This window comes from Macrosteles quadrilineatus, unplaced genomic scaffold (assembly GCF_028750875.1).
Source record: "Macrosteles quadrilineatus isolate MER2022 unplaced genomic scaffold, UCM_ALF_1.0 Scaffold_7__1_contigs__length_78375512, whole genome shotgun sequence".
In the NCBI taxonomy this organism is placed as follows: Eukaryota; Metazoa; Arthropoda; class Insecta; order Hemiptera; family Cicadellidae; genus Macrosteles; species Macrosteles quadrilineatus.
Genome location: NW_026542600.1, coordinates 51096157 through 51113507, shown reverse-complemented (window position 1 = coordinate 51113507; position 17351 = coordinate 51096157). Strand labels below are relative to the sequence as shown.

At 33.8% G+C, this 17351-nt stretch overlaps 1 protein-coding gene across 1 annotated transcript in view; it reads left to right on the top strand.

Moving 5' to 3' along the window:
- Positions 1–16826, top strand: part of LOC128998660 (WASH complex subunit 4-like) — a 45795-nt gene extending 28969 nt beyond the window's left edge. Inside the window, exons 10-19 of the mRNA XM_054424887.1 lie at positions 2098–2430; positions 3488–3595; positions 5070–5232; positions 5695–5849; positions 7604–7783; positions 8864–9107; positions 9938–10155; positions 13363–13543; positions 15169–15362; positions 16491–16826. Of these exons, the coding sequence (XP_054280862.1) occupies positions 2098–2430; positions 3488–3595; positions 5070–5232; positions 5695–5849; positions 7604–7783; positions 8864–9107; positions 9938–10155; positions 13363–13543; positions 15169–15362; positions 16491–16619 (1905 nt within the window). The 3' untranslated portion in view covers positions 16620–16826. The remainder of the gene's footprint in view (positions 1–2097; positions 2431–3487; positions 3596–5069; positions 5233–5694; positions 5850–7603; positions 7784–8863; positions 9108–9937; positions 10156–13362; positions 13544–15168; positions 15363–16490) is intronic.
- The last annotated feature ends 525 nt before the right edge of the window (positions 16827–17351 follow it).

The following is a 17351-nucleotide window of genomic DNA, read 5'->3' as shown; positions in this document are numbered from 1 at the left end:
GTATATTGCGCTAGTGAGTAAAAATATGCATAATATATGATAGAAGTTTTAAAATCTATGTAATTTCTTAAGCACAATATTTGAAAACAAGCTGAATTTAATTTTCCAAATTACTGATTGAATGCACTTACTCCAGGTCAAATGTTTATCAATATACAGCCCTAACAATTTTACATTATTAATTTATCATCAGTTGGTTAAGATTGATCAATGATTGCAACTGATTGAGGTGTACAAAATCTTAAAAATTTGGTTTTCTCTTCATTCACTTTCAAACCATTGATCTCAAACCACTTCCCCAATTCTGATAGGTTTTTTCTTCATTTTACGTTTTAAATCATCATTGTTTTTTGTTTTAACTACTGCAGTACTGTAGTGTCATCTGCATAGAGAATTAGATTATTTGAAACATTTTTTGGAAGATCATTAATATATATAAGAAATAGAAGAGGCTCCAAATCGAACCTTGAGGCACACCCTTTGAATTTTTTTGCTATTTTGATTTAGCTTTGAAATTATCCTTACAAATGACTGTTCTCTTATGGCAATTATTTAGGTAAGATTTTAACCATGATACTGAATTTACCGAAAAGGGATGTAATTCTAGTTTTTTAACCCTCCAATTGTCCATAGTAATGGTATTAATGTCGGCCCATTTATTGCGCAATCGCAGGGTTTTATTAAAATGTATCTTAAAAACTTAAAAACACTCTAAAGTATACTGTTTTATATAATATGTTGTTTCAAAAATTATGGGTTTCATTGTAATGTATAAAACATTACAAAAGAAATTTTCAACAATTTTTGTGGAGTTAACATTTCTCAAAAATTATAAAATAAATGAAAAAATGTATGTTTACGCTCAATAAATTTTTATAGTTTATAGGTCTACAAATATTTTAAAATAGCCACTTTGATCTAAATTTTATAAGGATTACAAAAATATAATAATATAAGGAAGTAAATTAGCAAATAAATAAGCTATGGGTGAAAAAAAGATTTCGTACATTTAGCGTTTAGCTAAGAATGCATAGCCTAACCATAGCTAGGAATCTGGCGGATAATTTACATCAATATCACTACCTACTTCTTCAGAATCATCAACCAGCCCTTCAAAATCACTTAAATCTTCTTATAATGCACCACGTATATCACTACTTTTTATTTTTAACACTAAAACAATGATAAACGTAATAAACACATCAGTCATCGATGGGAGGTTAACCAAGTTGTTTACAAATACGCACATCATCTGTCTGCTACAATATTTTCGGAACTAAAATTAAAAGCGTCTAGAAATAGACATCAGGAGAAAGCTTAGAATCTGCCAAAAACAACAATACCGTACCAATCTCGATCCAGTTCAATCTGATTCAGTTAGTCCCAGAGCATTTGCCGTAAACGATGTTTGTGTGTCGCAACTGCGACACATAACACCATGGCGGGTGTGTTGTGCGTCGATTACGCGACGCTTAACACTTGGAGGGTTAATGAGTATATCATGATTGACTCAGTCAAACGCCTTGGATAAGTTACAAAACACACCCATTGTGATATGTTCCCATTGTGCTATCTTATAATTACCTACCTGTATTTTTTTTTAGCCTTAATTTGTCAAGTAAAAAGTTTTGGTTCCGAGATTGTAAATTTTTGGCATCTTTGCTTTTGACAATTACTACTAGCTTTTGCTAATTATATGTAATTACTCTGATTGTTCATTAAGTTTACTTAAACACGCCCACTCAATCATGAAAGAGCAATGAATTTTGTCAACTTTTTAAAGTTCTGGATTAATTAGCGGTTAATCGTTAAATGTAAATAAACACTCAATGTTAGAAAACATTTGTAATTATGTAAAATAATAATAACGAGAATGAAACAAAAAATCCTGTTATATTTGCATGTTATTTTGTAAGCTAATCCTTCCAGAAAATTAGGTTAATTCAGCCTGAAATAAAGTCAAGTGTATTTTGAAAATAGCTTACAAGATATTGTTTGATCAAATTGATTCAAAACCACTTAATTTAGGGACAGAATGACAAACCTGGAGTGTGTCTGTGTAGTGTTCTCTTTTCTCATTTACTTTTTTTCCTACAGAAAGGCCTGATGTCGGACAAGAAGTTTAGTGAAAAGCATGTAGACATGTTGTCATCCCTAGTCCTAGCAGAGAAATGCCTCAACGGTCCTCCTACACGAGAAAGACTGCTGGTCGCTCGGATCGCATTGTCTGTTGCTAACCAGAAACAAACATTCCGAGATGAAGACTTAACCTCACTCTCAGTCACGTTAGCGTCTCTTGCCAGAATACCTCGCCTCATTCACCGTTTAGAGCAAGCTACCAACTGCAACTTCCTTTACTGGCACCGTGTCATTCTGCCTATATACTTCACCGCTCTTTACGAGTCCAAAGGCCATCTTCATGGGATTAAGGTTAGATCAAACTTTATTACAGTAAAACCTCACTAATTTGACAAGTTGTGGACTTAGTGGTTGTCGAGTTTGGTGGTTGTCAAGTCATCCAGAACATTAAAACTTCTTATGGGTTTGAATAAATGGATACATAACAGACTAATTTTTACATATACATTTTTTAGGTACTTACATGAGTATTTTTCATAGATATTGAGTAAACAATCTAAAAAAAAGTAGAATATTCAACAATTAAAGCTTGTAAAGTCAAACACAATAAGACAAAGCCAGCTATAAGAACGTGTGCCTTGTCAGCTGTTGACTGTCCAGTTATAAGAATTGTCGAGTTAGTGAGGTTTTGGTTTTACTCTAATAGATCTTTGCTTAAAATTTATTTTTGGTTAAAGTGAGTTTGGAACATTGTAGATCATGATTAGTGGAAAACAGTTTTCTCATAACGCTTCCGAATCTGAAATCTATACCTGATAAATTACCTAAACATAACAAGATTATTACAGAAACCCACATAACAAGATTATTACAGAAACCCAGCCAAAGCTGTAAAGTCAAATTAATAACCACATGGACAACTGTAAAAACAAGAAGCAAAAATATCCTGAAAGAAATCTACAATTTTATGGTTTAGTTTAATGGTTTAGGTTTATGGGAGGCTTTTTCATCTGAGGACGGGATCAGATTCCAGATCACGAAACCTCTTGCAATCTTTGTCTTTTTACCAATCTAGAAAGGAAAAGTAAAAGTAATAAACTCTTAAATTAAGTCTAATACTAACTAATTAGGCTATACTAGTGTAATATTTGAAGCACGCTATTTATGGAACTAATTTCATACCCTCCATATTTTGTTTAAAGCGAAGCAATTTTTAGTAGTATACGATTATAATAATCAGCCCAACCACAAAGCTGATCAAATTTTTAAAACTTCAAGTGTCAAATTTGTGCAGTTTTTTTAACAATCACTGACAAAATCAAGTGTTATGTCAAAACACCATAATTCAATAAAATAATCATATTTTTTCATTTTATGATTTTAAAGCTAACACTCATGATTTGTACAGTATATTCTGGAGGCCATAGAAGACAGTGTCAAGGATATGCATGGCAGTTTGCAGCCTCAAATAATGCGGCCTCTGGATGGAGAGATCACTCAGCAACTCAATGCAAAGGTAGTTCTAATTCCAGTAGAACTGCTTGTTTCGTAAAAAAAACCATGCAAGTCATTGGAACAAACACTGAATGTTGTAAAGTCAGTCCAGCAGCCTCCATTTTTTAAATTAGAGCCGTGGAAACCTATACCTCAATCACACAGCAGGCTTGTTTTTTAAGTTTGCAATTTCAATTATGTAAAATTGAGGATGACATAATAGTACTTTAACAGCTATTTTGTCTGCTAGTCTATCTTAAATATCCAGACTAGATTCTCAAAATGTTGCAATAAACTGTAAACAAAATCTTTACATACAAATGTAGCATTTAGAAAAAAACAGAAACAAAAAAAAATACCTACAAAACATTTTTACATCTTCGATAAAGAAGAAACAAAATATTTCTCAACAAAATACCTTGAAGGGTGTGTTTGTCATGAATAAAACTAGTTCAGGCCTACACTGAGCAAGGATGGTGGATACAGACTGTTTTATTGAATACGAAAAGTTAACTGTCCGAGAGCTCATTCCAGTTTTTCATATACAGTAAACTCTCGATTATCCGTGGGCGGTTTATCCGCTTTGCAAATTATCCACAGTGCATGCAGGTAAAAAAAATCATAATTTAAATAAAGTTACTAAATACAAAACCGCAATAAAAATCGTAAATCACAAGTACAGTACAGTACACCTACTAATGTACAGTACAAAACGTGTACAGTAGTTCAGTATTACTGTACAGTATATTGGTATCCACTGTACGTGGTGTGTGCTTGAGCAGTTTTGGGCACAACCAGCAACACTGCAGATCTTTGTTTACTTAGCGTGCGAGTGAATCACATGACCAGTGAATAATCTGCATATTCATTTCCTCTCATTTGCCCTGTCTACCACTGTTGACTCACCCTCCCCCTTCCCCTCAATACGCACATCACTACAGCATTAGTTCAGTACTCAATCGTTCAAACTGTTAGCTTCGTTAATGCAAACGATAGTGATATTTAATTCGTGATGCATTAAATGTCATCAATAACAGGATGATATTTATTGAGTTTTGTTATCAGGTACATCCTTTTATTGTATAATAAACTTATTTAGAGCACTTGTGTGTTGTTTTTTAGTGCCTTCGACCTTTGTTTAACCGTTATTGGCAATTTGATTATCCCCGGCATTCACGCCAGTCAATCCCACGGATAATTAGGAGTTTACTGTAGTTTGTTGATCACAACCTACTAAATATACATTGCATACACCAAAATACAGCTGTTCCCTTTGGAATTTTTCATGCTATTGAGTTGCGATAGCCTTAACTGGTTTCTTGTTAATATTTATCCTAAATACAACACCCATCCATATTTATTCAGCTTATAGTAACTTTCAAGTTTCAACCATAACAACCAGCATATCCTCATTTTAGTAAATTAAGAACTGGATGATAATCTTGAGTTATTGATTGTCTGATCCAATAAATGAATTGTTTTGTATTTTTTCTTAGATCTTGAAACCTTTATGCGAAGAGATTGAAACAAACCTCAGATTGCATGCCCATGCTCATCTGCAGTCCCAGGAAATCTCCTTACCCTCCCTCAAAGCAGATTGTAAGAACATAATGTCGTTACCCCCAGTGCTCCTCTTTTGCCGTCTCATCCACCTCAAAGGTAAGATTATTTATTGGTGATATACTGCTGTTTTTTGTTATTTCAATAATTTGTCATTCATTTTGTCGATTAAAGATCACCATATACAACATCTCTATTTAAATCATTCACAGATATATCAAATAAGTGTTGAATAACTTCATTACTAATTTAAATTTTAGTAACTGTATTTTGTATAGGAATACGTTAGATACGGAACGATTTTTTATGCATGTGCAGATAGTATCTTAAGATATTCTTTGGATTGCTCAGTATTATTTGTTTTTCAATTTTTCACTTGCGAGTTTACCACAAAAAGTTACTAGGAATTAATTAAGTATTTACAAGCATTCCTTTTTTATATTTTCAAGTAATTCAGATAAATAATCTGACAACCCCAAACCTTTTTTTAAATTTAACTTATTCACTTCAGCTAAGATCAAAAGCCATGTTTTTCTACAAAATAATTTATCCACCTTTCAGGCAAAGTTGGGAACTACTTGGAGCATACTTTTTACGACTTAACAACAGTAGCTCTTCACGATTGGAGAACATATGGTGAAATGAGATGCCTGGCTCAGCACAAGTACAGGATATCGACTGTAGAAGATACTCTACCTAGCCAGACATTGGAACAGGTAGAGTCAAGGATATTTATTCTGTTCAATCTATTCCTGTAATACTTCCAAACTAATATATTACTATTAAGTGGTCATGCTTCACAGCAGGGCCTTCAAATAGGTACCCTACAAAAATCTTTGTCCCTTTTCTTTTAATATTATTTTTTTTGAGTTCTCTTAACCTATAACTCTGGAAAGTGATGGTACAATAAAGTACCCCACACTAGACACCCGAAAACCCACCCCAGATTTATCAGAGAACTTGTAAAGAATTTGCACATAAAGTTATCATAACCTAACACATTTGTTAGTGAACTACAGAACTTGGTAGCTTCAATAAGTTACACAGCACGTATTGCCTTTGCCATTTGGACTTAGTCCTAGTACTACTTGCGGGCATTTATACCTGGACATTTGGCTTATTTTTACCTGATGACCAGAGTGCTCCATTGTAGCTTATAAACCATTCTGTCAGTCAGCACCATCGCAGGATTTGGAATTTTATGGAAAAAGTAAGTCAAGTGTTTTATGTTGTATCCAAAATTTGTATTGATGAAATAAAATGATTACCTTATCCAACCACAGTTGTTAGTATGACGACTAGTTTCGTTACTTAGAACTTCATCAGGTCAGAAATCAGAAATCTTTATTCACCATTGATCATATTACATGAAATAGGCTTCGTCATACAATATAGGCTAAATCTATCATAATACTAAGGAAAAGAAAATCTACACATATAACAATCATAAACCTATATAGGCCCAAACACTCATTTAGTATGCAACCACATCATCAATATATAATTGTTGTATGTCAATAGATTCTTTAAAAAAACTTTCACAATCACAATTATTAAAACATGTTATGTTGATAAAATAGTTAACAGAATGAAAATGGATAAAACTCCATTAAGACTGTACAGGCTGGCCAGCACTGTCTATCACTGCCACTGACTAAATAAAACTAACTGAATCATGTTTTTTTTTCTCCTCTACAGTGCCACCTCTATTTCAGTTGGTTTTGTTCTTCTTATTTCATACTTCTTTGATTAGTAAATTGTCAATATATGTATATTTCTTAGTTGTTTGTGGCGACAGTTTTGGGTGGAAAATCTTTTGAAGTGTGTTGTTTACAGAATGTGCGACCGTCGTATTGTTTCTATTAAATATTTTGGTAATGGCGTTGTTGATTTCTCCATAGTACTGTATTTTAATGTATTTTTTCTCTGACTTTTTTGTTGATGTACATGTTCAATTTCTTTTGTATTATGGAATCACTCATTTGAGGTTTGTACCCGTTTACTCTGCTTGTTATTGAAGTATTCCATATTATATTTCCAATAGTTTATATATTCCAATACAATATTATTTTAAAAGTAGCTTTTTGAAAAAGAAATGTACTATATCATGTCTCAGTTTCAACTTTATGTATGTTTCTCTGATAATCTGACATCCATTTCCATCTAAGCACCCTTCTGCACTTCCGTGTATATTACGTGAATTTTGTGAGACTGAACTGTACCAAATCCAAACTCCTTACTAATGCCTATATAAGTGTAAAAATATGTTTAAAAAGTGCTTTGCTGTCTTAATGAAACAATTATTTTCAATTTTTATATTTAGATTTAAAGATTTTCATATCAATTTACCACTTTAACCAAGCAGTCTTGAGAAAAAGCTTATCGTAAAAAAACCTTATGCATTACACTGTTTCCCTTTCTGTAGCCAAATTGACATATCAGAAATGTTCAATTCAGTACCTTGTTTCAGGGATTGGATGTTTTGGAGATAATGAGGAATATTCATATATTTGTCTCCAAGTACCAGTACAACCTCAACAACCAGATATTTATAGAATACTCCAGCAATAACAAACATCTCAACACCATCAACATCCGACACATAGCCAACTCCATCCGAACCCACGGCACTGGTATCATGAATACCACGGTGAGTCTTAGTCCACTATTAAACGCTAAGTGTACAATCAATCAATCAATGTACAAGTGTATGGTACCAGTTACTAACCATACGTTAAATATTATTATACGATACACCACAACAATTTGCTAGAATATCAGTGGCCAGGTGACCAGTGTCTATCCTTCAAAATCTGATAAAACATTTCTTGATGAAACTAATTGCAGAAATATTGATCCTTTTGTTACAAAGCAAATCTAGCTTATTAATCTAATTAGTGCTGCTTCATAGTATGTGTAATTCAGGCCCACTTTTATAAACGGGCAGACTGGGCATATGCCCAGGTGTGCCTGCTGGGTGCCCCCAAACCACCGCCAGCCAGCACGGCGGAAAAAAGGGGGCGCTGCTCTTGGGTTTGCCCAGGGCTCCACTGACCCTTAACGTGGCCCTGGTGTTATTTAGTCAAGTTTAACACCTGGTAATAATCGTAAAGTTTAATCGTTCACTATATGATTTTCAGTCTCACAGTCATATGAGTAATCTGTGACCTGACACCTATTTAATTTTTAGAAGTGCACTTGCATACACTGATGTGAAACTGCTTTAACAAAGCATAGTCGGGAAGATGGAAAGGGCTTCCCAAAATATTGCTATCACTCTTTATGTAGTAGAATAAAAGTAATTTTTTAGCACCATATAGCAGATATACGTGAACAACGGCATAGTACCAGCGGTTAACTTTTTCACTAAATTAGCTCATGAGGGAGAATAATGCATAATGATTCTGGTTTTGGTCAGAAATCAATCGATATTGTTTCTTAAAGCTGCTGTGTAGAGTGTAGGCCTACTTTAAATTAGACAAATAGTGAATTTGGAAACTATGCACAATATACTAGGAAATATGAATCATATCTGGAATGCCTTTGCACAGGTTTAACTTAAACTTTTCTTTCATCCAGGAGTTAAATACAACCCAGAACTAATAATTGTTACTGAAATTTTTAAACCCCCATCTTATTTTATTAATTCAATTCATTTGTATATTTTAGAATGAGTTTATTAAAATTTTACTTACACTAACAGAATTATGATCTGATTCATAATTTGCAGGTGAACTTCACATACCAATTCTTAAGAAAGAAACTGATCACCTTCTCTCAGTTTCTTTATGATGAACATATCAAGTCTCGTTTGATGAAGGACCTTTGCTTCTTCCGAGATAACAAGGAACAGTTGGATTCAAAATATTCGTATGAGCGAGCGGAAAAGTTCAATAGAGGAATCCGTCGTCTTGGCGTCACTCCGGATGGTCTGACCTATCTTGATCAGTTCAGGATTTTAATAACCCAAATTGGTAAGTTTTGAGTGTTAAATTCAGCATATCACTATGTTTGTTTTGCACTTTGCAGTAAAATCAGATTTTTTCAAAGAAAGAATAGCACTTTATGGAATAGGGTTTGATACAAATGTACATAGGGCTGTAGTAATATGAGCAATATCTTTATTACTGTTTGCATTTGAAGCCTCAAGACAAAATTTTCCATTCATCAGTTGACTAGCTCAGATTTTCCCTGATGGTTCATAGGTGCGCTTATCACTCAAGCTATCACCCAAATTATCTATAAAAAAGTTCTCATAATGGCCCCTATGATTTAGATTTTCCAAAAGTGGTATATGTGCAGTGCAACCTCAATGTAACAAACCTGAGTATATGGAATTCCATTACGTAACAAATATTTTACAACCCTCTCAAACTTTCCATAAGAATCAATAAAAATTTCACCTCTACATTGAAAACATTGTAAGACCTCAATATCACACATTTTTAATAATCTGGACAAACATAAATCAACCCTTATTTAACAAATTTTGCATAATTAGAACAACAACATTCCTAAGACAAACCTCATCATGATAGTATGCATGTAACATTATGATTTGATGAGGTTGAATATTACTGAGATGGTCTTCGAACCTTGATGTAGCCAAATTTTCAGCTTTTCTAACCTTTATTTATCAAACCTCATTTTGAGGAAATACTAGAATCAACAGAATCAGGATTTGTCCCTCGGGAAATGTTATGTATCGAGATTGCACTGTATCATAAAGTCACTACTTTTAATCTGAATTAAAAAATAAGTCAATTTATTCATCCTACACACAACAACACCATGTTTCTATTAGGTAACGCCATGGGGTACGTACGCATGATAAGGTCTGGGGGTCTCCATTGCTGCTCCAACGCCATCCGCTACATTCCTGACTTGGAGAACATTGTCAGTCTAGAGGAGTTGACTAAGGAGGAGGGATTGTCAGAGACCTGTGTACAAACTGCTGCTGCTCTAGACCAAGTCATCACCAACATGAGAAGAAATCTGACTGAGGGCTCTGAATACTTCAAGGTCAGTTGTTGCTAGTGATGGGACAACATTGTTTACTAGTTCAGTTGGTTGTTTCAGTCGAACAAAACCACCGATTGAAAATATAAATCTGTTTGCATGAGTGAAATGTTGTATCTGCTGTTTTGTTTTAATGTTTCCTCAGCTATGTTTACAAAATAATAATTAAAGCGGTTCGCTACATCTTAATGGTCAGTAAGTTTCTTTCCATTGTCATTTAATTCTATTGTAGAATTGTTGTCAAGCTCTTTCCTCCCTTTCCTCTCACTATTAATGGTGTCCCATATGGCTTTGGCTTTGTTTTCTGCTTGTTCAATGTATGCAGCACTTGTTTCTTGCCTTGCCTTTTTTAATTTTTGGTTGAAAGATTTCTTCTTATCTGTAGCTATCTTCTTGTCATCAGGATGACCAGTTAGGAGAAATTTGTCTTGTGCTATTAAAAACTCCTTTTTACGTGTCATAGTTTCTTCATCATACATCAGTCGTTTACCCCTTTTTTGTGTAGTATGAAATCTTATTTTTTGGACATGCATTATCAATTGCAAGCTGGAGCGTTTGGTTGAAGTTAAAGTAGGCCTCTTCCACATCATTTGTTCTCAAAACAGGTTCCCAGGTTATGGTGGAGAGCTCGTTTGTAAGATCAGCAGATTGTTGTGGTTAAGGTTCCGGCGTGATGTATATGTTGTTGCTGCTTTTGTTTTTGGAAGGTCCAGTGTGCAGTATTGTCCTGTGTGGTCTGATAGACCTGTGTGAGAGACCACAACTTTAATCATGGTGTGAATATTTGAACACACCATATCAATTGTGGATGCTGAGGTCATTGAGATTCTTGTGGCTGGGAGCTCTAGTATTCTTATGTTATGTCCATCCAATAGCGAATTTAGTGTAACAGATTCTCTAGAAGCCTCATCCAAACTGTCAATGTTAATGTCCCCCATGATAAGTGTTTCAGTTCTCTGAGTAGGAAGGCTGTCTAGTGCATCTGACAGAACTTGTTGTGACGTATCAAGGTCAGCACAAGGTGGTTGATAGACTACAAGGAGGGAAAGGCTCTTCTTCCTGTTTATGTCTATTTTTATCGCTGTTATTTCACATACTATTTCCAAGCTGTATCCTTCTATCTCTAGACTTTTGGTTTTGTTGGTTATATTGTTATGCTTGTAAATAACAACCCCTCCTTTGATATGTTCTTTCTTTCCATATGCACTGATAAGTGTGTAGTCAGCTAATTTAGCATGGTGTATTACATTACTTTTTAGTCCATGCTCTGTAAGAATTACAAAGTCCGGGTTAGTGCTTTGTAGAAGGTGTTCCAGTCTTTCAATTTTGTTTGTCATACTGTCCATGTTTTGGTGAAAGAAGGTAAGTTGATTTGTATTTTTACTTATTTATTTTATTTGAACTTGCTGTCTTCTTTGTAGGTTAGCCTGTTTGCTGGGTTTATCGAGTTTACAAAGATTCTGGTTTTGAATCTTTGTTTGAATTTGCTTGTTTTTCTTGGGTAAAGGTCTAAAAAATTCTTGTTTTGGTGTGTTTGACCATCCTTCTTTTGTTTTGGTGGCGAATATTCAATTGGGAAACGGACCTGTGCTTGTGTTATTATGGAATGACTATTATTGTGCGTAGGGGTGAGTGGTGGAGAAGGTTGGCTGGGTGGATTTATGTAGAGATCTTGTGGGTTGGTCTTTTGACGGTGTGCACGGTCTTGTGAAAGTTTATGTGCCGGGGTTTGGCTGGCTCCCCCAGTATGCTTCATGAAAAAGTCATCCAAAGTTTCCTGGTCGCCTTGTATTCTTGCTGTCGTAGGTGGAAGCCTCTCTTTTTGAGTCAGTTTTTTAGAAGGAGTTTGGCTGTTTCTCCCTGTCATATCCGGGTTCAGTTTTTTTAGAAGGAGTTTGGCTGTTTCTCCTAGTTGTATCCGGGTTCAGTTGTTTGACAGGAGTTTGGCTGTTTCTCCCGGTCATATCCGGGTTCACTTTTTTAGAAGGAGTTTGGCTGTTTCTCCTAGTTGTATCCGGGTTCAGATTTTTGACAGGAGTTTGGCTGTTTCTCCTTCTAGTTTCTTGTGTCAAGATGTCAGCATCGCATTTCTGTTTTACACCATCTACCTGTAAGCCTATTTCTACATTGGCAGGTTCTTCAAGCCGAGCTTTGTTTTTGGCTACTTGGAGAGATACACTGAAATTGTTCCTTTCCTTCATATCATAATATATACTTTTCAGTTATGAATAAATAGTTATGTATGTAACATGTGCTTTGTATTTATTAATTGGCGACGTGGATAAAAAAAAAAAAATTAAACCTTATTACCTTCAATGTATTACTGTTTAATATTTAATTACCTATTTTAATTGTTCATATCTTCACTAGTCAACTACATGATGGAAATATTACAAAACATTGATTCAATAGCAGATTTGAAGAAAGTACGGACTATTTTAAAGGCCAGATTACAATGGCAGACAGACTAATCTGGGGTGACAATATTTCAGTACTTTGTGACCTAAGTTTGGACATGTTTTAAACATCAGAATGTAATATAACATCAATATCTATTTAGCTTAGAATATATATTTCTAAGGCACAATGTTTGATTGCCGGTGACTGTCAAAGACTGTCAAATAGAAGCAAAGAAAAAAAACCCTTACGATAGGTGACAGTGCTCACGGACCAGCCAACTGGGTTCGCCCCGATAGGGGTGAGTGACATGGACTGGACATGGCAGCTATTGTGTTAAAGAGTAATTTCAAGTTGTGTCTATAACATTCTGGAGTTCCAATGTTAATCAAGTCTATTTATCCTCCATACTGTGTTGCTTTATATGATCCAAACTGAACCTATCCTATGTTGAAATTATTAAGGAAATTGACAGGAAAGCAGGCTTACCTTTAAATAAGCCCATAGAGACACATAAAACATCACAAAAGTAAAAGTAGAAATTTTCGTGGTCAACCACAAAACAGATGAGTGGTTGAAAAAGTGGTCAGTGACCATGAAAATTTCTACTTTTACTTTTGTGATGTTTTATGTGTCTCTATAGACTTATTTAAAAGTAAGCCTGCTTTCCTGTCAATTTCCTTAATAGTTCCTGACAAATGCCCTATCTTTTTATCCAAAAACCTTATGTTTAAAATTAGTTCAAGATCAATCAGTACTTTTATTTTAATTAGTATCTTATGTAACAATGAAATACGTATTGTTACGTTACAGCTGTTGGTTGATGTATTTGCTCCTGTACTGAGAGACAAGAAGAACAGTCACTTATGGAACTTCCACATGATTGTGCCTCCATTGACGATCAACTTTTGTGAGCACATGATAACAGCTAAGGAAAAGATCAGCAAGAAGAGTAAAGTTGGTGCTTCCTTTACAGATGACGGATTTGCAATGGGTAACTGCTCTTTGGATATTAAACATGATTACCAACATTAGGTCAGACACAAATACGTATATTTGTCCTCACTTAAGCTTTGTTCTCTTCAATGCCATTCTGAGAGCATTTTTAAGGATCTTTTTAAACTGATTGAAGAAAGGGTTGTACAATGTGTTCTTTGAGTTAAGTACACTTTTACTATCATTTCCAAAATGTTTTCTGATGGGGCTTTGCGGTAAATTCTTTCCTTCATTCAAATCAAGATGTTTGGGTAATAATGATAATTTAGTCCCAAGTCAAATTATCCTATTTTAAAACCATTACCTCATTATGTATTTTAAAAGCCATACGTTATGAAATATGAATATGATATAAAGTGTCTCAGTAGCAAACCAATTTTTCAAGGCATATTTACTCTTGTAAAGCTCTACGATTCTTAAGGAGTATTGAATTGAATTTTTAAACCAACCTCTTCTTGTACGGATTTACAAACCAGCTCAAACCAACTAATAGATAGAATTTTTTTTCAAGGAACAGGTTTGACCCCAAAAATCTAAGTGTTGGCATTAAAAAAAAATATTATATCCAATCCAAGTCATTCTAAATGCATTTCGTCCCATCCAAGTCATTTTAAAATGCAAGAAATTCACTATACTCAATTTTAAATTTTTATTCTATAGTTATGTTTAACAAGTTTTAAATGCAGCATGCTGGCTCCCATGCCATAGTTAAAAGCAATAAATAAATTTATGCAGAATGCTTGTTTGGATGTATTCTTTTATAAAATCAATGTAATTATTTAAATTCTATTTGGGTTTTCAAAATGCAGTTAACAACAATTTTTGTGTTCTTTGTAGTGTAGCACCAAACCTAAATATTAATTGAGTCAATATTTTACCAGGCATGGATGTAAATTCAAATTTCGTTTTACTATGGATATATTTAAACAAAACTTAATTAAAGAACTAGATAATCGGCAGTATCTTTGTCATGACTCTGCTTTCTTTTAAATACTGTTTGATTTTGGGGTTTATCTGTTTTCAAGGAATTCATATAATAAGTGTTTGATCTAGTACAGTTTGAGTGAGCTCGTCTAGTTGTAGAGTGTGGGACTTGAGTCCCTGAGGGTTTGGGTTAAAATCCCACAAAATTACCAATAGATTCTATCTAAGGGATAATGCCACAACCCCTTGAGGAAAAACGACCACAGGCTAGAGCCTATTGTCCTAAGACAGAACAAAATGTTCAGTGTTTAGGAAAATATTTGTAGCAATCAGTGACGTAGATAAACAATTGTTTGTATTTATATTGTTTATTTATGCTTAGTTCTAGTCATTATTTCACTAGTAAATACAAAAAAATCATGTAGAATGATATTTTTTCCACATGTTCCAAGTCATATTTGGCCTAGTGACACTTAAACATTATAAACTTCATTATCTAGTCAGTTACTTTTCCTAATTTTCTAATTAAGTGGCATATTATTTTGAAGTAGATTAAATTAAATCCGCCATAACAATACCATGAAATATGAAAAAAAAGTCTGAAAGCAGTTTTTGATGGTAGTGAGTACAGTAGTTGGATTCTATTGATAACCCCCCCCCCCCCTAACTATTTCAGAGTACATAGTATTTTGTCTACAGGCATTGCATACGTGTTAAGTGTGCTCAACTTGAATGCTGAGTTTGAGTCGCTCCACTGGTTCAAGTCCATCAAGGACAAGTACAGCACGGAGCTAGCAAGTGTGGCCAAGCAGAAGCAGTTGTTGACTAAGGAGGAAGAGAAACTGCAGCAGACTCTCAATCTGACTGCCAAGAGATTGGAGATATACCACCAGGTAAAAACAATATCACCTTTTATCAAACCTGTTCTACACTGCTCCCCTCTTTTTAAACTTAGTATTTTGGTAACCCATCAACATTTAACGTTGAAACCTATATTGAAATCTAAATTGTTAAATTTTAGGATTTTTTACCTGTACTATCATCTAAAAACCAATGATTCTTGATCAAAGGTTTGACAGATTAAATTGTTTTTAGGATATGGTTTTTATCGGTCTTGATTTGTCGAATAATCAGGCGGTAACAAAATCTGAGATTAATGCTCTTCCTTTGGACGTCCGTGACTTGATGGATGTTTTAAGCTGTGACCTACTTAATCTAACTTTTAAAGTTTTAACAGTGTTTGTGTTGACATATTTAAAATAGACATTTAATATTAATTCCCAAAACTGTCTACAATAATGAAAATTTAAAACTAAATCAACTAGCAATTGAAACACCAGAAAATGGAATCCTTTATGGAGTTTAAAATTGCTGTCTCTCCTTAAGTCAAGTAGGCCTATTAATGGAAAGAGCCATGGGGACATAGGTTTATAGGGCAAAAATTGGTTTCTTCAATTTTTGACAGTAAAAACATAAAATTTCACAATTTTTGAAACAATTTTTTAGAGCTTTAGGAACGAATAAGATAATATATTGAAGTTTTGTTGAACACTAAAAGGCCATGAAAAAGTTCCGATAAATGTAAATTAAAAATTCTCATATTAATCTTGTGGAGAATAAGTAGACTGTAGATAGCTTGTTTATGAATATATTTTGATCAAATTCGGCAAATTTATGTCATACTAAGCTATCTACGTTTCACTGAAAAACATACTATATTATCTTCCCTGCAGCAACAACCCTAGGTACTCATTGAACCTAACGTTATTTAAAGGAATAAATGTAATATGTTTAAGAAAATATTTTACTAAAAATCCAATCAGGCTAATAGAAATTCGCTTAGTCTGTAAGTTTGCTGCTCGCAATAGATACAGAGGTATTTCTGTATCTATTAATCTCTAGACTCCTAATTTTGTTAGCTAAGTTAGCTAAACTCGTATCTTTTTAACACACTCATTATCAACCAATTGTATTTTGTTGTGATGAATAAATGTGTAGGTTCAACCTCATTTTGCCAACAGGAGTTCCAGCTGCTCTTCTACAGCCTGAGCAGCGCTCAGGTGTTTTTCCAGAGGGACTTGACTCAGAGTCAAACTAATCTTCCTCCAGGAGAAGATAAATCTAACCAAGACTCATCAACCCAAAAGTAGCTAATGTACCATTATCATCGTATGAAACATATACTACTACTAGTTATTGCCTTGATAAAAGTACAGCTGCGTACATCTTGTTATAAACCAAATTTAGCTTTAAAATATTATGTATATACAGATTTTATTTTTAGAAAATGTATAGTATCGTTTATAAATAAATCATTTTGTATTATATTGTTAATCAGTGTTTAAATTGTTATGAATATTGGAAAAGAATACATTTTTTATTGCTATATGAACTTGGTGTTGGTTTCAATTCCCTATTTGTTTATTTTTACGCTTTAACTTTTTTTTACAAAACTTGATTACAGATTGTTGGATATACAACAGTTATAACTGAGTGAAGGAAACTGAAGATAAAATAATTTCATTCATTACTACCCAACAGTTGGTCATGCACACTTAATCTTAACTTCCCAATCTGAACACTTTTGTGTAGGTTGTAATTTTCAATAGTGCCATGTATCTTTTGGCCAAATAGTAACATTGTTCTTAGCCTTTGCTAATATTGGTACTGTACTCTTATTCCACTTTTATTCAAAAATTTATTGGTTTTACTATTAAATTTTAAAAATCCACCAAAAACCTGTACTAAAATTGTGCCTTTTTGAATTGACCAAACACATAATCATGCATGGTTGCATAATCATGAAATTTAAAGCTTGTTTATTCAATATTGGAATAAATAAACCAAACCAAGTGATTGGTTTTACAGATATATATTATGTT